The 23995-nt window shown below is 39.8% G+C and overlaps 1 protein-coding gene across 1 annotated transcript in view; it reads right to left on the bottom strand.

The window, feature by feature from the left end:
* Positions 1 to 23995, bottom strand: part of PIK3C2G (phosphatidylinositol-4-phosphate 3-kinase catalytic subunit type 2 gamma) — a 242221-nt gene that overhangs the window by 75440 nt on the left and 142786 nt on the right. The window contains exons 20-21 of the mRNA XM_058805171.1: positions 3427 to 3607; positions 1716 to 1823 (exon numbers count right to left, since the gene is read on the bottom strand). Of these exons, the coding sequence (XP_058661154.1) occupies positions 1716 to 1823; positions 3427 to 3607 (289 nt within the window). The remainder of the gene's footprint in view (positions 1 to 1715; positions 1824 to 3426; positions 3608 to 23995) is intronic.

A 23995-nucleotide genomic window follows, 5' to 3' on the forward strand; every position in this document is an offset into this window, starting at 1 on the left:
TCTAATTTGCATGATTATACTGACGTACAGTCCAATCAAGAAACAACATGTATTTATAGAAAGATAATGGCCTATAATGATATAAGAAAAATGAGAAAAACCCAAAAAACAAAAAGACCTCTTCAGATATTAGATTTAAATATTTTGTCCAGCCAAGCTGGTGCAGTATAAATAGCATGACTTTATGGTGAGATACCTCTCCATTAGTCATTATTTCCAAAAGCCTGAAAGCAGGGAACAGCAGCAGGCTTCACATCCTTCTGACTTTTATCACACACAATTTGCCCAAGCCTGTGGGGTGCTGGAAGACCTCAGTTCTCAGCCAGATCAAGGCTGGATAGCAATTACTTGGAGAAACACAGGTCAGAGGCAATTGAAGGGATCAGCACCTCTTAGAATCAGGTCTACAATGGATAATGAGCCAGAGAACAAAAATAGAGCACAAAGTGTTGTAATTAGGCAGTTATAACTGGTAATATATATGGCTGTTCAGGTTTTTATTTTTCTTCATGCTGGATACATTTTCCTTCTCCAGAATGAATCAGCTAAGTCCTGGCTCTTTGTTGTTTATGAAAATATTTCTGAACAACGAATAACTGAATCTTAGTACTGCAGTCAAAGTCAAGTCACACTGAAGAGCATTGCTGTTTCCTTTATCCTTAAGTCATGTTTAATAGGGGTCATAGAGACATGTAAGTTAGTATGAATATTTAACATTTTAGCAATTCTCAGTCAGCTCAGCAAACAGACACTGGCACCAGACTTTTTGCTGCTCCCATAACTGACATGGGAGAGTCTTGGATGGGAAAACACCAAGGGCTACCTGGTGGGTATTGCCAGCTGGGGTTTATGTACAAATCACAAACAGGACAGGACTGCTAGGAACGTGGCTTGAGCTGTTTTATTTTCCAGCACCAGCCTCATTGCATGGTTATGACAATGGGAAGATGCCAGCAGCTCACAGCCCAGGCAGCAGACCAAGAACTGAATGTTACAACTTACTTAATACGTTTTTTGACCACTCACACAAAGCAAAACCACATTGACAGTAGTTCCAGCCACTATAAGCACAGGTATCTTTGGTTAAACAGTGCTTGCCTATTTCAAATACAATACCTGCTTGTAAGCCTTAAAACACAATGCACAGAGCTCCATTATTAAGCTTAGAACTTCCTAATATCTCACTAGATAAACTTTTCTGCAGCTTAGGGAGTTATTCTATACAAGTGTTAATAACCAGACCATTGTTCTACTTGTCCTTATTTTTCTACTTTTTACATAATTTTTCTGCTGACCAATCTCATGGCTCCTGCTTAGCTCTAATCACAGTTCTGCTGTCTCTGAGGCCTGCCTTTTGCAGCTTTCCCAAAACCCTCTGATTTTATGGATTCCCGCAGTGGGAACCAGGTCCCAGCTCCCAGGTGTCCTTGCCAATGCCAACAGCACAGCAGGGCAGCTGAGCTGGGGATGGGCTGCTCAGAGGGGCAGTCTCTGGCTGGTGTGACAAACATGCAGCAGCCATCCCATCCATCCTGTCATCACCTCTGCCTCAGCAAAGGCAAAGGTTTGAAGGAGATTAGGCTGGGTGTGAATCAACAAGATGGTTTATTCTCTACGTCACTATGATAATTTCCTGATCATTTCCATGCAGGCATTCTCTCCTTCTCCCCTCTAGACTACAACCCAAAAGTGAAGGTGTAATGGACCCCACTTACATCTGCCTCTATGCCTTGCACAACGAGCGCAGGGTTCAGGGGCAGCCGGCAGAGCTTCACCTCCTGGAAGAACTGCTGCAGTCTGCTGAGCTCCTCCTTCAACACCTCCTGCAGCACAAGAACCATTAAGGCAGCATGAAAGGATAAAAAAATCCAGCTTTTTATTTCTTTCTCTCTTTTGTAATTTTTTTTTTTTTTTTTTTTTACTGTCATTCTTTACTTTAAACCAGCAATGCAATTTCCAGAGCTGGCAGCATGCGTGGGACCTTACAACAGCAAATGAGGTCACACTGGGGTATTAAAAATAAGAGCTGCAATTTTAATTTTACTCCACATTGATACCTTTTCTGCCTACATGTGCCACCAGCTCATACTGCCCCATAGGTTCAGATGGAAAGAGTCTATTTCCAACAGCATGGAGTGACAGGACAAGGGAGAATGGCTTCAGATTGAAGGTTTAGATTGGATGTCAGAAAAAATCTCTACCTGTGAAACCAGGCTGGATGGGGCCACCTGGTCTGGTGGAAGGTGTCCCTGCCCATGGCAGGGGGTTGGAATTGGATGATTTTTAAGGTTCCTTCCAGCCCAAACCATTCTGTGATTCTATGATTCAGCACCCTTCAATAGGGCTCAATTAGCCTTGTATTGCTCTGCTGTATCTCATGGGATTTTTTGCCTTTCCTAAGATCTTCCCATTTTGTTGCTTGTTGCTTCAACACTGTGATCTCCCTTGCCTAATTCTGTTAACTGCAAGGCTTGGGAGCTTCTCAGTATCATAGTAACTGCAGCCTTGAGATTAATCTCTGAAATCTGAATTATGCATTAGTAATGTATAATGTATTACTACTATTTCTTCTTCTTTGCATGGATTTTCCTTCTGCAAATATTTTTGTCTTTTTACTTCCATGTTTGCTTTGCTGCTCTCAGTAGCAGCACTGAGAGTTTTCTGAGAAACCCTTTGAAAACCTTTGAATCCTTAACAAGGCAGAAAGATTCATGATACTGTTCATAGTAACCAGCAGTGGCAAGTATATTTTTATTTGGCTTTCTGCTCTGCCTTGCTGAGATTTCAATAAGAAGCGGTTTTACACACCAGAAAAACAGCAGCTATCCTGGAAAATTAACAGTTCTGAACTGGAAATGTACCCAAGCAATATAAAATGCACCCACTGGAGAAGACAACTGCAAGTTTGTCATGGAGGCATCTCGGCAGCTATGTGCTCATTGCTGAGAGCTATATTTCAGATATTAGCTACATTCCACTCTGGTTGTCTTTGCTAAGAAATGAGGATATGTCCAGCCTGCCAAGAACAACTCCTAGTAAAGATTCCAAGAAATGCTGCAGCTCTACAGGAGTCAAATACTTTGGGATGAGGTGCTGAATGTGAGCATTCCTCTCAGTGAAATGATATTCAGCCTTGTTGCCATCATTTCTCGCCACCTCCAAGCCCATTTGAGAAGCCACTGATGAAGAAATGTAAATGAATTAAAAGATCTGCAGACCTCAGACCTCAAGAGTAACAGTGATGAGAGATGTCCCATTAAATATCTATGTGTTACCTTTTTTCAGAGCTGAAAAATATTTATAAAGTTTAGTTAAGTCTTTGGTTTATTTATGTAAAAGGGTATTAAGAGAAAGAGGTGTTACTTTAGAAAAAATAAAATTCCCTACAGAAACATAGATGGAAGCGGGAAGTGTTTTTTAACAAACCTTTCTTTTTGGGTCAGTGGCAGCTTTCACTTTTGTGGCAATGTCTTCCAGAATTCTGATGAGTTTTTCTTCCTTACAAAACTCATTGTTCAGGGTCTGTCCAGCACAGAATTGGAGAGCAGCCAGAAGTTTCTTATACCACATTCTGAAATTAACTTCTTTCTGTGCATTCTTCAGCAGCCTGAAGGAAGGAGGGGAAAAAAAAATCTGTGTGTCTAAAAATGAATTTTATTATATATCAGTTCTAGCAGGAACAAGAAACTCCAGACTAATCTACATTTGGGCAGCAGAGAACGAAAAAAAAATTGTTATTGCTTCTAGGCAATGAGACTCAAGTTCCATTTGATAATAATGAGATTCCAAATGTGTTGAAAAAACAGAAAACTGTCATTTCTTATTGTCATACATAGTGAAATTCCTGTATTGCTTTTTATTTCTGCAAGAAAAGTTAACAAAGTGAAAAGAAGTTGCATTTTTGAAGGCCAGTGTTAAATATATATTCCAAAATGGTTTTTTCCTCCTGCCTGTTCATTTATACAAGCAAACACATCTTTCAGCTTTCAGGAGGTGCATTTAAAGACTGTTTTAGTCTCAGATGTACCATCAATTCTAGAAACTTTCACTATTTTAAGCTGAGGAGACATTTCTGAAATTGGCTATACTGCTAAAAAGAGTGAAATGAGCCCATTTTATTCCCTTCTTTACTGGCAATTGCTGGTCTAAAGCACAACTCAGCTTTTACTTCTTCTGAAGCCTGCAAAAGCTTTGGAACTGGAGTTACTGCCAACATAAAATCAGAAATAAAGCCAAACCCATGCTCTTTTTAACAATTATCACCATGAAGTCTTCTCTAATTACACATTTATTTGGGTCAGGAAAACTGGGGAGTTTAGGGGTTTTTTAAAATCAAATTGATCATTGGGACATTTTTTCCTTCTGCAGGCCAGAGGTTCTGTACAATGTGTGATTTATTTTTGGAAGTGCAGATGGAACCACCAGCTCTGTACTGTTGTTAACATCCTGGGATTTCCCTCTGCCTGAAGGACTGGGGAACTGCTCTTTGCTTTTGTGTGAACTCTCCCGCTTACAGCTTCACCCTTGAGAACATCTCAAACCTTAAATTCCTTATAAATGTCTGAATCTTAATGCACTTTCCCTGACATAAGAAATTAATACCATTTTTCACAGGACAGAAATCAGAGAAGCTCTTGACTTTCAAAGCCCATCACACAAATTAATATGTGACATATGAATATGTCACATCACAAAAAACAAGAAATTATATGAAGCACTGATATTTAAGGGAATTATTTAGGAAAAACAATAATTCTACAGACACTTTGACTCCTTCAAATATCATATATAATATGATAAATATGACATATAATAGTCATATATAAAGCATTACAGTATTGTTAAAATCTGATATATATATAATCTATATAATCTATAATATGATATATATGACATATTATAATAATAATCATCATATATAAGGCATTAAAGTATTGCTACTGCAGCACATGCCTCTTTTGGTGATGAGGGACCTTTCATGAAGCAATGATTTTTCTAGGTCCTCTTTTCCTGTATAATTTAAGGCAGAACAATATCACCTACTTGTTTTCAGAAATCAGTAGGTGATATTTTTTCCAGTTGCACAAAACCTCTGAACATCTGAGGATTTGAAAATCTTTAAAGAATGAGTGGTGTTTCTATCAGAAATGCCTAGACATGAAAGGGAAGCAATATGAGAAGTTTATCATCAACACTCTCTGGAGAAGTCAGAAATTACTTTTTTTTTTTTCTCACTGTAGACTAGTAGAAACAAATAATTACTTTTTAGATTTGAAGGAAATACAAGTTGGCATTGCAGTGCCTGGTGGAAGGCAAATCTGAGCCCACAGAGGCTGCTGTGTTCTTACCCTGAACCTTTCACAAACAGAGGAACACTGCACACATGGCAGTGGGCAAACATATTCCCTCCTATTTCCATCAGAGTAAGCCCAAGATTCCACAGGATGGGATTCACCTGCTTAAATGTAAATAGCTCATGCCATTTTAGATATCCTAGGAAATCCACTTCCCCCAGCTGCTGCCTTGGAAGGGCATGGGTCCCCTGGAGGCAACATCTCCTGTGTGCCACTGCCATGCAGATGTCTCAGATTCCCTGCGCTGTCTAAAATAACCTGTGTTTAGGGCACTGCATCACACTCTGCCTTTTAGCTCAGCTGTAGGCAAACAAGGCTATTTAAAATAAAAACACACTCAGTCCACTTCAACAGGAAGGCAGGAAGAGGCTTGGTGATTATCCTTTAAATAAAGGATTGGTGATTATCCTTTAAATAAAAGCACCACTGGTACAGTCCAAATTGTCACGTGGGCAGGAATTTTAGTCTGTCAAAGCAAAGCCCAGCTCAGTCCCAGTGGAGCCAAAAAGTGCATTTTTCTTGGCACACAGTCAGATTGAACTTTTTCATTTCTGTCCTGCAAATACAAATGCACCTAAACTATCACTGTGATACCTGTTTTGAAATGCTGGTCCAGAGCCTTGTCTGCACTAAGGCTTGCACTGCAATCAGCTCCTGAGTATCTAAATCATATTCCTTCACCTACTCCATTTTCAGTAGTACATATTTAGGGAATCCATAAAGGCTACCTCTTCATGTTTGAGATGTCCTTTAATCCTCTCAGATACAGAGAGCACTAAACAAGCTTTTATTTCCCTGAAATGAAAGGCTTAGGACTTCACATAGAGCAAGCAAAATAGCAAAACCAAAACAGTTCACTATTTTAAACAGAGATACTCCCTGCATAACACAGATCAACATGGAAGATCCATGTTTTCATTAATCTTGTGGCTGAGTGTTTACAGAAAATAAGCTTATACACACATATGATATAACAATTTCTTTTTCCTTTCTGAGAAAGGAGTATAGGCCAGATTCAGAGAGCTTATGCATAAGGTGTACATGAAGACAGAGGATGTATGTGCAGGTGTGCTCCTAAAAGCCTGCAGACCTCCTTTTGCAAAATAATTTTTACTTACTGGCTGTGACTTTTACATTCATTCTATAAAAGTGGTCCCAAAGAACATGCACAGGACAGCTTTTGATGTGAAGACTCATTGTAGGCTTTCCTGAAATGTTTGTCCAACAAATGAACAAATATGTTGTTGCAGTTCTGTCCCCTCAGCTTGCTGGCACACACATCTTCACCCTGCCATGGTGAGAACTCAGCAGAGATAGGAAAATCTGCAGCTTCTCAAGCTATGAGATGGAGAAGTGCTCAAGACAAATGAAATTTTCAAGTTAGAACAGGATGCCTAGCTGTGACAGAGGAAGACAAAACTGGGATGGTTTAAAACCCAAGGGTGCCAGTAAAGAAGCGTGTGAAGTTGTTTAAATCCTGATAATTTTCAGAGGATTCTGCAAGACAGAACTCAGTACAAAAGCCTGGCTTTATGCCAGGCCTGCATGGAGCATCTAGCTCCTCAGAACAGAGAGGCTTCCTTAGCCTCCAGGTTCTGTGATTTGGGATAAACACCCTCATTCTTAGCAAGCCCTGGTGAACTTAGACACACTCAATGTCTCAGGTCACTTTTGTGAAATAGTACAGAAGGAAGCTGACCTGAAATCTGGAAATGGAGTAATTCAGGTAACAGGGGTGCCTTCAAAGATGCCTCTGCCTTCTGCAAGCAGCTGCTCCTCCTCTCTGCACACACCTGCTCATGCCTGCAAGGAGCCTCCAGCCCCATTTTCTGGCACACATAGCTGCAGGGCTGTGTGTGTGTTCCCTGCACCTAGAAATGCAAGAGGGCTGGGAGATTTTTGCCACTGGGAGGAAAGGAAGGTGGAATTGAGTCAGGCTGCTGTGTTGGAGAAGAAAAACCAGGGCTTAACCTAGCAGATATAGAGAAAAGAGTAATTAAGTTTAAAAAAAAAGGAAGGAGATTGGATGGAAGGAAGGGTCCTGGTGGAAAAGCAGGTGAGCTGGCCTCATTTCCCTCGGTGGTGCTGGAAGACAGGGAAGCTGACACAGTCTGCTCCCTGAGTAGGATTTGGCAGACAAATGAAGGAATGAGGTGGCTCAGACAATGCTGCTGCTTGAACATCTGTTCCTTGTCTCCTCAGAAAGGGGAGCAGGGTGAACTGGGAGAGATGCGTGACAGGACAGATGAGCTCACAGGTAGCCTGTCAAACCACCTGGTACCAAAAAAACCTCCAACCTCAAGAAGAAAAGGGCAAGATTTGAAGTGTTTTGCTGCAGGTTTAGCCCCTACCCGTTACAAAGGAGCAGGGCAGTTTGACTGGGTTATTTGGACATAATATCAGGAGAGTGACCCTGGTTAATTTGTTGCCAAGTCCTTTTCTGGGATTTATTACACAAAAGTGGTGCCTACCAGCACACACTCTCTACACTCTGCAAAAGGTTTTATGAATTCAGAGACAAACCATGAAAACAAGGTGTCTTAGGGCTGTGAGTGCTGAGGTACCTTCTGGTTTTTTCTCCATCTTTGGTAAACTTGACCTTGTTCTGATGGTGCATTTCTTGTTTGTTTTCTGTTTTGCCGAGTTGGAGGCAGGACAGATAACAGAAGAAGAAAACAACGGTACAAGACTGCTGCTCATTATGGCAATAATTGCTTTAAAATTATTCTCTGCAGCCCCTCATATCAAAGATTAGCACACAAAACACTTCTCTACCACTGTACAGCTTCTGTGTCTGAGCTTGCCATCTGTCTTAATTATCCTTAGACATCCTGCAAAACTCCTAATCTGTCCTTTGTGCTTTATTGTGCCATGGTGCTGTGGCACTACGCCTGAAGCTTTTAATTGTTTCCATTTTTTGCTCCTTGAAGAAAACATTTTACTGTTTGCATTCCTAAACAGGAGAACAGGGCTGGCTTGGCTATAGGACTTCACTCAGGCTTTGCAACTCTTCAAGTCTCAGTGAAAGTTCCCCAGAGACACATGGATGACAGAGATGACACAAATGTACAGCTGAAGATTAAGGGCTCCATCTACCCTGTGACAGGTCATGAGGATGAGTGGGAAACTGCAGCTATTAATTAATTACTCAGTTGCAATTAAAACCTCTCTTTGGTTTTTTATCTCCCCAGTAGTACACTTGAGAACCAGTCCCAAACTTCTGCTATTAATTAATTACTCAGTTGCAAAACCTCTCTGTTTTTTTATCTCCCTAGTAGTGCACTGGACGACCAGTCCCAAACTCTAGAAAGGGGTAATTTATGTACTACAAATCAAAGAAAGGGAAACAGAAACAACAGCACTATTCTGGGTGGAACTACTGGGACATGGCAGATGACAAAATAACAAACATAAAAACAAACTAACAGGTGACAAGCACAAAACACCTGTCATGTGAAGAACAATACAGTTTCTGCAGGGGAAAATGGGGAGCAAAGTCAATGAGGCAGACGTTACTGTGCAAGAAGGATGGAAGAGAAATTGCAATTCTCCCAAGAGACTGGAGCACCCAGCATTTTCCATGGATTTACAGAAACACACAGCAAGGACATGAACTTGACTGGAAGGATAAAGACTGAACTTCCTTTTGGTCTCCCTTGTTTTGACCAAGAACAAAGCCAGCAGGAAGTGAGAGGCACAAAAGGCAAAGCTCTGCTTCATCTGCTGATCTTTCATCTTTATTTCTAGTCTAGAACAAGAAGAGAATGAAAGTTTACGTTTCTTGAGTAGACTGAGTGAAGTGTGGTACATTTCCTATGAATATTTCAGAGAAATTCTATTTCTCTGAATCTCTGTCACCAATAAGTCTCCAAGATGAAGAAACAGCAGCTGTTCAGCTGCTTGAAGCACCTGTCCACTTTTGGCTTTTCAGTTCTCTCACATGAGAAACCTGCAGCCAGTTCCACATGCTGCTTCTCATAAAACAGAGCTGCTTTTATAGACTCATTTTTCAAAGCATTACTCTTGAACAGAAAATAACTCTGCTTAAAGTGAAATTTTGTTTTAACCTACCATGGGATTAATTTGCTTTTGTTTTTCTAATTTTTTTATAGCATAGAACAAAAGTCTACCATGTTGATCTCCCTTTGACAACAAAATATAGTTGCAGACATATAAAGCATGGGGGTTAGGCTTGAGAAACACAACACTGCCATTATTTTCTAACTTCCTAAAGTTCTTTATGAACACCACAATACAATCTGCATTCAGACAAATCACTTGATTCAGTAGATTGAATCGAGGCAGCTCCTCCCACTCCCACTGAATGCCTGAACTGTGGAATGCATGTCCTGCTGACTCACAAAAAAATTACCAGATCAGTGAAAACAAAGGCCATGCTCTGCTATGCAGGGAAGGTGCCAAACCCTGCTGAGGTTGCCTGGCAGAAAAATGTTTTGTTTGATATGTAATATAGCTAGCTACACACACTTTGCATTAAGAAAATGAATCCCAGATAAAACCACTGTTGTCTGGAGGAGAAAGAGCTTGAAAGTGAAATAGAAATGAAATGAACCTTGAAAGTGAACTGTATCAAGAATTAATTGAAAGTATAATGTGAAAAGCACAGGTATCACTAGCAGAGATAGAAGCTGCTTGGTCTAAGGTTTAAGCAAGAAACAATCACCCCCAAAAGGTCTTCTCCAATTTGTTGAATGGATATGATCACATCAGTGAAAGTGCTACAAGAATCATCCAGTAAAAAGCAGTCCTAACAGTGTCTGTCTGTTTCTGCTCCAGCTGGTAAAAAAAGTAAAATTAAAAAACTGTTTGCAAAGTGTGTCTTTTTCTAGTCTGTTCCTCTTCATTGGGTAGGATCTGAAAGCTGAAATTCATTAACACACTATCCCAAAAAAAAGAAAAAAAAACCCAAAACCTCCAGCAGAACACCAACACAACAAAATTTAGTGGCAGTTTGTGTACAGCAGTACTGACCTTAGATAACTTAAGAATCTCTGAGTATGGTCCACCAAAGATGCCACCCCAATAAAACATCAATCCAAAGCTACAGAAATAAAAGCTTTCACACCAAAGTCTCATTAAATACTGAAGGTGACTTAAGCTCAGACTTGCAACTGTTGGTCTGACTGGTTTTGAGTATTAGTAAAAAAATATTAATATGCCTCTTTAAAGAGAGTGATTACATCTCCTCTCCAAAAACTGCATTTGGAAATAAGAAAAAAAGAATTTTGTTTAACAAAAGCATTGTGTTTAATATCTTCATGAACATTATCAATTGGACAGTATTATTTTCCATTCAACAAGAAACTTGGCATTTAAGTCTGGCATGAATTTTGAAAAGTCTGGTTCCATTTTTGCCAGTGCCTTCTTCACATGACTGTGTCCCTGTCTGTGCTTTTTCCAAAGCTGCAGATTTTCTCCTCAGAACAAATGACGTATTGTTGTCAGAATTTCATGCAGTATCTTACACCAGCATCAGCACAGCCTGAAATTCTCCAACAATCTGTCACTGTGAGAGTTCAGAGTAAATTCATGCAGAGGAACTGAAATGCACCATTCATTCCAGGCATAACAGAAATTGTTGTGTTCTTCCCAGTGGGGAGCTGCACTGGGAGTGAGCAGGGAATGGGATTAGATGGGATAATCACCACTAAAATAAGCAGACCCAATGGCTTTATTGGGATGCTGTCCAATATGCCAGCAATTAATTGAATACAGGAGGTGACTAAGCTCTTCTTCTTTCAAACTACATAAATAAAATGCAAAATTAATTCAGATGAAGCAGTCCATGAGAGCCAATGGACTTGCAAAGCTTTGTACTGTTTTTGAATTTAGGCCACAGTTATCACAGCAATACACTGAGGAGAAACTGAAAATGTTTTTTCTTCAACTGCCTATTGTTTGGGTAGTTTATGTCTATCAAAATGGCTTTGGATAGCATCTGTGGTTCCCATTAGCTTCACAGCTGAACAAAAAAAAAATCCCTCATGACACTATAAAACACAATGTAAGACACAGAACTAATTCTGAATGGCTCTGCATGTGCTGGGCAATCCAAATGTACACAAAAATGCAGAATTAAATGCAGAGTTACACCACAGTACTTTGGTAACTTTACTTTGTTTGTTGGCTATTTTTTTTAAGTAGTGCTTGTTTTATCTGGGGTAGAACTTACTATCTTCCCAGTAGGTGGTATGAGGCTGTGTTTTGGATTTGTGCTGGAAACAGTTGATAATTCAGTTTTAGTTATTGCTGAGCAGTGTTTGAAGAGCCAAGGCCTTTCCTGCTCCTCACCCTAACCCACAAGTGAGTGGGCAGGGGGTGCACAAAAAGTTGGAAAGCCAGGACAGCTGACCCCAAGTGACCAAGGGATGTACCAGACCATATGGATCATGCTCAGCAAACAAAGATGGGGAAGTGTCACATTCACACTTTCTGAAATATCCCTTTGCCCAAGATTTTGCTCCTGGGAAGCTGAGAAACCTCAAAGAAAAATGAAAACAATAATTATCTGATTTGCTTCTCCTGTATTTTGCTGCTTTAGAATGTGTTTGGAGATTGTTTATCCAACAGGTGATTGTTTCATTGGTTTCATGTGAATTATTTTGACTTTTTGACCAATCTGTGCCAAGCTGTGTCAAGGCTCTGGAAAGAGTCACGAGATTTCATTATTATCTTTTTAGCCTTCTGTAAGAATCCTTTCTGTAGTCTTTAGAAGGGTTTAGTATTCTTTAATATAATATAGTTTTATAAAATAATAAAATAGCCTTCTGAAAACATGAAGTCAGATTCATCATTCCTTCCTCCATCTGGGAAACCCTGCAAGTACAAAAGGGAAGAAGGAGGAAGGGGGAAAATTTGGGGTGTTGGTGTTTGTCTTCCCAAGTCACCAATGTGAAACTTTGGAAGAGTCACTGAACACCTGCCTGCCCACGGATGTGATCAATGAATTCCTTGTTCCATGCTGCTCCTGTGCAACAGTTTTTCCTTTACCTGTTCAAATTTCTATATCTCAGTCCAGGGATTTCATCACTTTCCTTATTCTCTGCCCCATCCCACTGCAGGGAACACTGAGTCAATGGCTGTGTGGGGCTTGCTTGCCATCTGGGGTTACACCATGACATTAATATACTAACACAGAAATAGCTTCAGGGAGAAAACTGAAATTGTCTTTCTACAAGGTCATTAAGGATGCTCATAACAGGAGAGTTCCAGACTATATTCATATATTCTGAGCCAGATCTTTACTTATAATCCTAGAGTTTTCAGATTGCTTTTTTTTTTAATGACTCTGGGCACAGGAAAGGAAGAGTTTGGTTTAGGAGGGGTGGGGAAATAGGATAAGACACTGACATGGTTTTTCAAATATTATGACATTTAAAAGGACTTGCTCTGCAGAGCTGTTCATTTTCCTATTTGCTCTGCATTCAGTTACAAGAATTTGCTTTGTTCAACAATATCTACATTCAAAGCTGCTCTCTTTCAAGTAGAGTCTCAGATTTTTTAGAGAAAAGGTGCTCAGATGCCAACAGCAGCAGAAGGATGTCTGAGATTTGATATGTTTCAAACACATGGGGAGTTAATGTTTCTTTTAAGGCAGCATCCCTTCTACCTTTCTGGAAGAGCCTGTCTATAGAGCCACAGTGTTTTAAGCACAGGTAGCACAGATACAGCAAGAACTGATTCCACATTATTTCCTGACATGTCTGTCTTCTGGATCTTTGCTTTCATCACTGCTGTAAGCTAGCAGACCAGCTTATCTTATTTTCCCAATATCTATCAAAGGGAACTTTATTCAAATCAGTGCCTAACAGGAACAGGGAGGAAACATGAGCCCCAGCAGGAACTGCTGTAAATGTTTCAGCAATGCTGGTAGCTCAGTGTGATTACAAGACCTCTCATATCTGACAGAGCGAGATGTTGAGCCTCCTTTTTGTGACAATTTGCTGTGTGGCAGCTCAATGCTGCACAGCAACAAAGGATGCAGGATCAGACCCTGGGATCACCGTGCTGTGCCAGCTCTGTGCCTCTACCTGGGTGACTTTGTCAAGAGAATGACTGGAGACAACCCTCAAAGAGGCATCATGAGGACACGCAGTCCCTTAGGCTTCAAAAATAACCCATTTGTTCTCAGAGAATAGCAGAGAGAAAATCAGAGTTTTCAGTGGGGGAGTCTTTGGAGTCCAAATCACACTTTTTCATCATTTCATGATGCTGAGTCCTTTAAGGGAGAAATCTCACATTACAGCTCTCCTTATGCTTAAGGCTACTCTGCAATCACTTTCAAGTAGGATGATAACTACCAGGTTTTAATTTAATTAAAAGAGAGGTGACCATGAAAGATGGTGACAGGAAAGAACAAGCATTAACATGGTAAAGAAGAAGATTTTATCTTCATACCTTTTCTAGGCTAGCTTTATTTCTTCCTCTCTGTTTTTATTTTTCTTCCTTTTTTCTTGGCCTCTATTAATTTTTTGCTCCATGTTACACATATCAATAGTACATCTTGCAAAGGTAGGAGAGCAGAGCAGAGATGGAAATAACTTTAGATTTCTCCTTTTTAAATACTGGTCTGGTTCTGATTTTCCTTCCATTTCACTGCTTTATTGCCCTCAAATATTGGCTTTGTAAATAGAGAAGTGGGAATTTGAAGTTAAGCTCGTGTACCAAGGAAAGCTTGCTGTAAGATATTAGTAAGAGAAAAGCTTTCTTTTTTAGATGGCCCCAGGGTATTTTCCCAGTCGACAGCTGGCCTAGTTACCATGGAAAACAGAAGAGCTGGAGGGCAGGCACAGTAGGAAAATGAGGCAGAGACTTACATGAAATTGGGTTGGCTTGCTTTGCAGAGGCTTGCTGAAATTAATCTCACTAGAGACACCTTGTTGCTCTTTCATTGCTGGGAGTTGACACCGAGTTTCATCTAGGTCTAAAAGTCCATCTCAGTTCTGCTGAGACATGTTCAGCTGTGGGACCAGATCTGAATAAACTTTAGAATAAAGTAAAATCCCTTTTAATGAACCCCTAAGCAAGATGATGTTGCTTCTTAAGCTTTTACCAAGGAAATCTCACATCAGCCTCTGCAGATCAAACTGAATTTTAACCTTGGGGTTAAAATCCATAGATTTTCATGACAGAAGAATTTAAGGCAGATGTAAGAATGAACATCTATCCCGAATTTTACTTGATAGGTAACCTTGGCAAAATTATTATATTTCTCTGCGCTTCTGTTTTCTTTGTCAAAAGAGGAGAGATTTATTTCTCACAGGCTCTCCACAGAATGCTGTGCTTGCTTCTAAGCTGCTCTTATGCCAGAGGTAAATGCCAGGGCAAATAGGTCTTTTTAATAACATTGCCACCTCCTTCCCATGTGGGAACCCATCTCACCAGCGTCTTTCAATCATGGGAGAAAATAACAGCTCCAGGCAGATTTTTTTTTTTTTTTTCTCATAAGAAAACAGAATTAAGATTCAGTTGTTGTGATAAAAAGTCCAGGTGTGGTTCCAAGATTCACAATCACATTTGTGGAAGTATTATTGCAGCAAGCAGATGTCATATTCCCATATGTCCTGAGTCAGGTAAAGAGCGGAGCAAGCTCTCCAGGGGCAGTCACAGCATGGGCAGAATAAATATAGATCAGCCAGCTGACACAGGATGCTCCTGGGACTTTGAAGCTCCCTGGCTCTGCTCTTGGCATCTTTCTCACCCCGAGTGCTGTCCTTGTGCTCAGTCCTTGTGAGGATGCAGCTGGACTGAGAAGCAGAGCTCTCATCTTTCCTCTGCTCTCCTGCCATAGCTGTGCCCTGCGAAGAGCCCTCAATCAGCCACACTTCATCAAAAGGGGCACTCTGCTGACAGACCAGAAATCTGTGCATGCCAAAAATTAATATGGGTAAATGCCATGTTTTTCCTACCAGCAATACACATGGGGTGGCAGCCAGGGGTGAGCCAGGCAAATTATTGTTTAAATCACCTTTAAATTGCTAGTCTGAAAACTCCTAATAACAAAGCTGGGCAACAGCTGAAGACAGCATGTGTCAGCTTTGAATTGATGCCAAAAAGATTAAAAATGGGGCATCCATTGAACGAGGCTCCATTTCCATGACCAAGCAATATCTCCGTGAATGACACGCACAACAAGGCACTGACGGGTCAGGAATATTTGCCACTGTGGCCACTTTGACAAACTGCCCTATCCACAAATGGGATCTGAGGGCTGTGTGAGCCACTCAAAAGTGACAAGTTTAATTAAATTAAAGTGCTTTTCCTGATAGAAATCATCACACCCAATGAATGACATTGTGGAGCAGGTTTAGAAGGATAAATACTGACTTTTAATACCATACTCAATAAAGGAAATGCTACAGAAATGTGAAAATCTTGTTTACTGTGTGACCTTCCCCATGCCCAGTGCTCACAGGATAATTATTGCAAATGGCAGAGCCTTTTTTTCCCAGACAGAGCTCCACTTCCCTTGCTGAAGCACAACCAAGGCCTTACTTGAGTTAAAAATGCATAATGCGTTACAACACTCATGGTGAGGGACTGTTCTTTCAGTTAATCCAAGCCAATGAATTTGACTGTGGAAATCCCTGCTCAGTCCTTTCTTCATTAGCCAAGATGGCAGCTGCCACACTACAGCTAATGAGCCTGATTAATTTCAATTCAGTAAATTAATTTTTTTTCCAGACATCAGATAATTTTGTACTAATCCAGACATTTATACCTATTTAATATCAGCTGACATAATTTCTCATTTAACACTAATTGAAAACTACTGGTTTCTTATTCTAAAGAGCATTTGCTGTCACTTGTAACTTATGGCATTTTATAAAGCTATCTTTCAAATAATATTATCATTGAATGCTATGTTTTCTGCCTTCCTGCAGAAAGTTTATATGCAAGCATGTGGCCGGTGATGTGGGTAGAATGGAATAATCAGGTAATTTCTCTTAAAGATATTCATTTTAACAACTTTTTTTCATATTTTCCATTATATATTTGTAAAAGGACTGACTGAAACAAACGATAGCACTCTCAAATGAAACAAATGAAAGAACAAAAGGAAAAACTCTCCATTTAAGCAGTGTTGGACTCAACCCCTCTAGCATTTTTTTTTTCTTTTAAATAATTTTGGATTTGTTCAGTTTGCCTTCAGGCTTGGTTCCTTCAGATGCTACAGAAGAAAGAGCACATCCCTATTTCTGTGCCTATTGTTATTGTAATATAAAAATTCCTGTCCTGTGGGTTTCACCATGACACTGACTCAGCTGAACACCACCTGTGTGGAACTCTACAGAAAGTTATTGGTGAAAGCCTCCACCAGGAGATGGCACCTACTACAAAACTGCTTTTTTTGGAAAACACTCAACATTCTCAATCCTCCCAAAGGTAAGTGTTGGATTGAGTCCTTTTCTGACCCAGAGATGGGGCAACTGAGAGCCATTTTAAAAACTTTTATTCTATTTCAGCCTCTTGTGAAGGGTGAGACAATACAAATGTTATAATTCAGACCATCACAATCAGAAACTACTTCTTAATTACAATACATTATAAGAGCTGCTTGGTTTATCAACTTTTGCCACACTATGCTGTCAATGCCTTAAAGCCAATCACCCAAAATTACCCCTCGTGGGTCCTACCACAATGCATCTTTCACAGTTCTACTTCTCCAAAGCATCCAGTGTTATTTACAAAACCATCCTTTGAAACTTTTTTCCACCTCCATTTCTCTCTCAACAATGTCTGTCTTATTCCATGGCATTTCTAAGTCAGCATTTCTTATCTCAAGGTTTGCATACAGATACATTCTATGTAAACTGTCAGGCTCTGAAAATTCTCTACAAATGCATTTCCCACAGGTAAGAGCACCCTCACTAAGGAGTGTCCTGTTGGCTCCAGGATTGAAAGAATGAGTAAAGAAGCAAAGACAGTCCCAGGATTCCTTTGCAATGCACAGAAAGGGGTCACTGATGTCAGCATGGACTTCTGCATGTCCCCTGGTCTGGCCCCTGCTCTAATCAGGGCTAGCTCTGATATTGGATGGGGTGTTCAGAGGACCTGTCCTCGGCAGCAGACTGGGAGAGCTCCTGGGATGGCAGAGGGAACAGTGATGCATCTTTACCCTATGATGATGATGATGGGTTCCCAGAACAAGAGGAGTTTCAAAAGACATGACCCAGCGACAGGCAGGCGTGTCATTTGGCCAGGAACACGAATAAGAGTGCCAGAAGCTGCTTTCCTAAGTTCTGTCACTTTTCTGTTCCAAGTGTCACTCAGCTCTGTCCCATCAACCACAGAAACTGGAGGGCAATTTCTGGCAAGCACATCAAGCCAGGGCCCAGCTGTCACAGGAACAGCAAATATTTCAAAAATTTCTGTGATACAGATTAATTTTAGGGTAGGAACAAAGAATCCACATTACCCTTTACACTGACTAGACCATGTCTGGCGGAAGCACCCTTGTGTATAAAATAGGAGATTGGGGGTTTGCCCATGGCCCTGCCTGGACAAAATTCTCTCATGAGTTTGCAGTACATAAAATGTGAGAGCTGCATCCTCTGAAGGAACAGCTGAATATTTACCACTCTTTGGCTCCTAGCCCTTCAAGTTCTCAGGGAAGTTATGTCAGACAAAGCTCTGTCAGCCTCAGGATTTGTAGGAAGCAATCAAGCAGGAGTCTCCAGAGGCTCTTCCAAAAGGACACTTGATGCCTGTTTTCTAGAATCAGTGACTTGAGACTGAGACAGAAGCACAGAGAGATTACATTTCCAGGCACAAGGGTCTTTAAGGGAACATATAGCAATGTAGGAATCAAAATTACACTCTAGAGGAAGGGTAGAGTAGCCAGCCATTTCCCAGGTTATACTTGGGAATAATGCTTTATTATGGAACTCATTCTAGATCTCCCAGGTCTCTTGGGACCTCATCTGAATCTAAACTTAACTGCTGGTAAAAAGTATTATTAGAACACAGCAGATCTATGCAATTTACAGTTGAACTTATATCTGCTTTCCTCTTGCTTTTCTGCATCCTTCCTCCTATAAAAATATTTTGCTTGCTATCCTTTATTCCCTCAGTGATTACTCTTTGCTCCTTTGCCAGCCTATTTTAATTTTATTTATAAAACATATTTTCTGTCGCTTCAATCAGTGCCACACTTTGCTGCAAATACTGGGAATATTGTGGCAACTCCCTCCTTTCCTAAACCAGTGAACACTGCTCAGGCTTCTGTTCCTGGGAGAAGATTTGGGATCTCAAAGCAGAATAGACAGAGGTGTTTTCAGAGCAGGTGGAGGGAATTCCCAGCTTCAAGCCTTCCACTGCCAGAATCATGCTACTTTGCACATTACATCCTCTACCCACTTCCATGGGAATCTAGATGAATCTTGGGAATGAAGTGGAAGGAGGCCTTGGGGGAACAGTAATTTTAATTTCACTGGATGACAGACTGTGAACACTTGCTAGGGGAGGCTGAACATGAAAACTGAGCACTTATGTAAGGGGAAAAAAAATATATATTTTTTTAATCTACTTGGATATAAGCCTTTCTACACAAGCTAGAAAAATCAAGTGTAAGAAGCGTAAAACAGGATTTTATGGAGAGATATGTTGAAGGTGGCTTTGCTTCTTTACACTGAAGTATTTAAGAGTCACCCTTTACATCCAACGGTTTGAACTCTACAAACCACTTATTAGATAAGGAAGGAAATCTCATTTTGTGAAAGAGGGAAGGTGCTGGTTTGAAAGGATCATCCACCTGTGTATCTGCCAGTGTTTCTCTATTCGAGTAACAATAACTTCTATTGTTATGCTATATTATTGCAATCCTTATACCACCTCTAATACTGCCAAAAGATAATGGTATTATTTCCACATCAACAGAACTCTCACCACTCTAGAGCTGTGCTGTGCTTGCACAGCTTGCCACCACTTTTGATCCAGCAAGCACTCAGCCAGAATGTTATTTTTCTACTGCCCACCAAGACCCAGCCCTTGTTACCTCTTTACCAGCTAAAAAAAGGATTTTTTGTCTTTAACGTGTGTTTTTCACAAAAAAATTATATATTCATACAACTTTCTAAAAGTTCAACAAACCATCAACTCCCCAAACCATCACCAATTAGTTCTTTTTATCAAACATGAAAAAAACCACCAACAGCCTCTCCTAAAACATCACTTCCATAATACAAAACCAAAACAATCGTGAACCTGAAAAAAACCTGAGTAGAAAAAATGGAATGAATATGAACAAATTTGTATTCACCATTTAAAATTTTCAGTGGAGGTAATTTGTACTAGCTCTTGAAAGATAGACAAATGAAAAACAATAGCTACTCCAGCACTGAGGCTTTGATCAAATTTACAAACAAATAATTTCCCATATATATGCTGCCAGCAGTTTATGCCACTTAAAACCCACATGCTCCACTTCCTAACAGTTTTTTTTAAAACTTCTTTTTAAATTTTTTTCCCTAACATAAGGTTTTCCCTCAAGTAAGAGCCAGCAGTGAACAGCAGCCAGGCAACACACTGCAGAGGTGAGATACCATTTTTGAAATGGTACTTCAAAAACTGCTATGCCTAAAAGATTGGTGTGTTTTCAAGCTAAGAAATAAGGCAACCAAAATGAACACCAAGAGAGGGAAAGAGAAACTTGAAAGAGAGAAACTTGAAATTACAAGTGGATGATGGATGGGGATGGCTGAATAGTTTTTTCAAGAGCTGGGGCATCACTGGGTGGCTTAAGGCCTTGTTGAAGACTGGATTGTTAATTCTGTTGGTAATAGTAAGTATTGCCTTGTATCTCCCTGGTCTGCTTGGATTTTTGCACCAGGCCCTGCAAAAATCCTTGTCAGCTGTGTTTGTTGCTCAAATACAAAAAGGGGGAAGTATGGAGGGGCTTGACAGCTGGCCTGCAAGCAAACCTGAGTTAATAGAAGAAATAACAATTGGTGATTTTTGAGTGTATCCATATTAAGGAAGAAGACAAGGCCGTCAGCATGGAAAAAAATTAGAAAAGATAAATGAAAATTTTTGTAAGCTAGACTATGTGCATAAGCAGATGTGTATACGTGCCTTATTAAATTTCTGTAAAACTTTTGCCAGTTATATTGAGGCTAATTGATTTGCACCAGTGAATATAATAAGTTATTGTGATGCAGTTAATGACTTAAGATCACCCTTTGTTAAGACTATATAAGCTGGAGAACACACAGAATAAAAACTTTTTTCTTTTTAGACCCCGATCACGTGTGTGTATGTCACGTCCAACCTAACAGAGACAGAGACGTACCTGAAATAACAAACTTTGCGTTAGGGATTGTCTGAAAATGTGCATTGCCCCTCCTCTAAGCTGAGCTGGAAGCATGCTGGGGACTTGCCTTAGAATGGATGGATGGTTTATAGCAATGGAGAGGGGAAGGCAAATTGTTCAAAAAACAGCTCAACGTGGCACTCACTGGGTCACCACAGCCACAAGTCTCTGCTTTGCCATCTGCAGTGACAAGCAGAAGAATTAGGACCTTTTGACATGCCATCTGAATGTTTCCAGCTGAGCTCCATGTTTCTCTGAAAAGCTCTGATTTTTTGATGAACATTTTAAAAAAAAGTCAGTGAAAAATTCCTTGCTGCTTTGCATTACTCTGTCAGCCACCCACCATTGATGCAATATTGTGATAACTTATCTCTGAATGCCTTTACACAGGAATAAAGGCCTTTTGAAGAAAAAATTCAGTTCTTGTAGCCTGATTTTATTTCTGAAACAAAAAATAATGTGCTGAACTTTACCAAACACCATCCTGTGTATTTGAGAAACAGAGAAAGCTAAAGGATAATTCAGCTGTCTTTTGACAGAGATCCCTATGGCTTGTATGACCCATTGGGAAGAATTTTACAGGTTTTAGATTTGGATGAAATGCTAATTCTTTTTAGATTTACTGGTCACTTTGTGTTTAATTCAAGGGTCCAACATCATCAGTTCCAACCAGGTGGACTCTCTGCTAAGAAAACACTGAAGAAGACAATGTGAGAAAATGGTCCCTTGAATAATTCTTTGTTTAGAAGGAGGTTATTGTTATTACAACATCCCCAACAGTGTTGTTCAAGCAAAAGAGCCAAAACCAACCCATTTGACAGCTCTTTCTGTCCTCTCTCAAATGGTTTTTGATTTGGTTACCATCCAAATGACATTCTGATTACAGACTAATATACCACTGAGAATGGGTGAGCATTCTGAAAGCAATTAACATCCAGGGAAACATTTTCGAACAGCAAGGGCTTTATGAGTTTAATCCTGAAATATTCATCATCTGCAAACACCTAAAAATATTGCATTATAGTAATTCTGCACTGTTATCCTGACAAGACCTTTTATCAATCCTTCCTGTCTCCTTCCCTAAAATATTACCTTTTATTCTAGTTTATTTATTTGTTTATTTTAAAATGTGTTAATAATTATATTTGGGTTTACATTAGGGAATTCTTTCCTAAGAAAAATTACCCAAAACTGAGGAAAAATTACAAAGTAATTTTCTGCTAAATCATGCCCTGATGCAACATATTCAACAATGTCTAATTCATTATTCTATTTCTTCTAATGTTTCAGTTATTTAGGCAAAGGTCCAAGGCCCAGTTTTCATTCTGGTGGAGAGTGATGACTAAACCTAGAAGTATTAACCACAAAAATCACACAACTGACAGCAACATTAAGCCTACCAATAACTCATTACATTGCATGTCCTGTAACCACTTGAAGCCTCTCTGTTTATTCACATTTTTCCTTGAAGTTCTCACTGCCAGTGTTCAGAAATAGGAATGATTTACAAAACTCCAGCCTGTCAGACCCAGCTGTGACCAACAGCCTAACTATAAATGAGTACTGCAAACATATCAGTCCAAGGAAATCAGGGCCTGAACTGCATTTATTCAAGTAATGAGGCAAAAATTTTGTGTTCCAAGAAAAACGGATTGAAAACAACGCTCTGAAGTATCTCAAGACAAGTTTTGTCAAAAATTGGTTCAAACAGCTACAGTTAAAACATGAAACTTGCTAAGCTGGAAAGAATAAAAGATCTATAACAGAGCAAGACTTATAAAATGTTTATATAATGTGATGCAATTTTGAAACATCTGCAGACTCATTTTGAGTACAGTAATTGCCATTTCTAGCAAAACAAAAGTTTCAAACAGAGGAAAGAAATGTAATTGTTTTCTTCCAAATATTCCCAAAATGTAAAGCCTGAAAGTGAAATCATGAAACGCAACTAAATTAAAATTTTTTTAGATACAACATCTAAAAAATTTGTGGTGAGGCATCGTTTCCCAGTATTTCGCCTGAGCACTGAGAATCAGGAGCACCTGAGCTGCAGAAGCAGCATTTCACCAGTGAAACAGCACCAGCTGCTCAGCTGAGAGTCACAGGAGATTCCCTCCATGCTCTTCACTTTATAACAGGCTTTGTCTCTTCAAAATCATTAGAATTGGGGAAATCTGCATCATCCTTAAATTGCAGCTACTGTTATTTATGATTTGGACATCTCAGATCATTGAGGTTGGCCCTTCAGCATTGGCCTAGCCTAAAGAAAATTTTCATATAAAGAAACTAGTTCTAGTATTAGATTCAGGCATCTTTTTCTAGTAGCTTTTCACAGTATAAAAAAAAAAAAAATCAAAATAATTCCACAAATTCATGACTGAAAATTACCCATGGGAAGTGACAAGGCTAGATGAACATTTTCTCAAAATTTTTCCTGACTTATTACTACTCAGGTTTACATCCCCAGATGTCCCTCTGGGACAAGCGAAGATGACATGAGGTATCCATCAGCAAAGATTTTGGCTCCCTGTTTTGCTTTTCAAAGAAGGAACAATAAAAGATTTTTTTAATGGGAAAATAAGGAAGAAAGGAAGAGATGAAAGCTGTGACACCTGCACTGAACCCTGCTCTGAGTCCCTCTGTGCCCACCCAGAGGAGTCACTGCGGCCCATCACGAGACACGAGAGCACCACAGGGCTCTGTGCAACCCCTCCTATATAGGGCAGATCCAAGAGGCAAACCCACCCTTCATGTTCAGCTCCATTACTGCAGGGGTTGGGACAGATAGCACTTGAAGCTTGGTGGGGAGTTTTCTGGCACAGCTGAAAAACCAGATTTGTCAGCTCCAGAATTTTTAACTGCAAAAGGAGCCAAATGCAAAATAAATCAGACAAGCCGTGTGTGGAAAAACAATGTACTGAAAAACTTTTTCCTTAATGCTACCTTATAAATCATGAAGGAGCTAAAAGAATTAAAGCTTTTCAGAACTCTGTTCCCTTTCCCAGTTTATCTTTGCAGTTCTAAGTAGGCTCACTTGTGCACATACACAGTGGTGTGTGTTTTCATTACAGTAACTAATAACTGGTATTTACAGACTTTTTATGCTTCACTTGACAACGTTAATCCTTCTTGAATATGACTTTTGGCATGGAATTTCCTTTGTTCCAAAGGTGGGACACACACAGAGTTATCTCTGTGTTTAGTAACTTATTTAGTGCTGCTGAATATTTGCCTGCACCAATAAAATTAATGATGCTTCACTCCATGTTCACATTGATGCATGATCACCGGGTCCCTCACCTCCTCCCTT

This window comes from Ammospiza caudacuta, chromosome 5 (genome assembly GCF_027887145.1).
Source record: "Ammospiza caudacuta isolate bAmmCau1 chromosome 5, bAmmCau1.pri, whole genome shotgun sequence".
NCBI lineage: Eukaryota > Metazoa > Chordata > Aves > Passeriformes > Passerellidae > Ammospiza > Ammospiza caudacuta.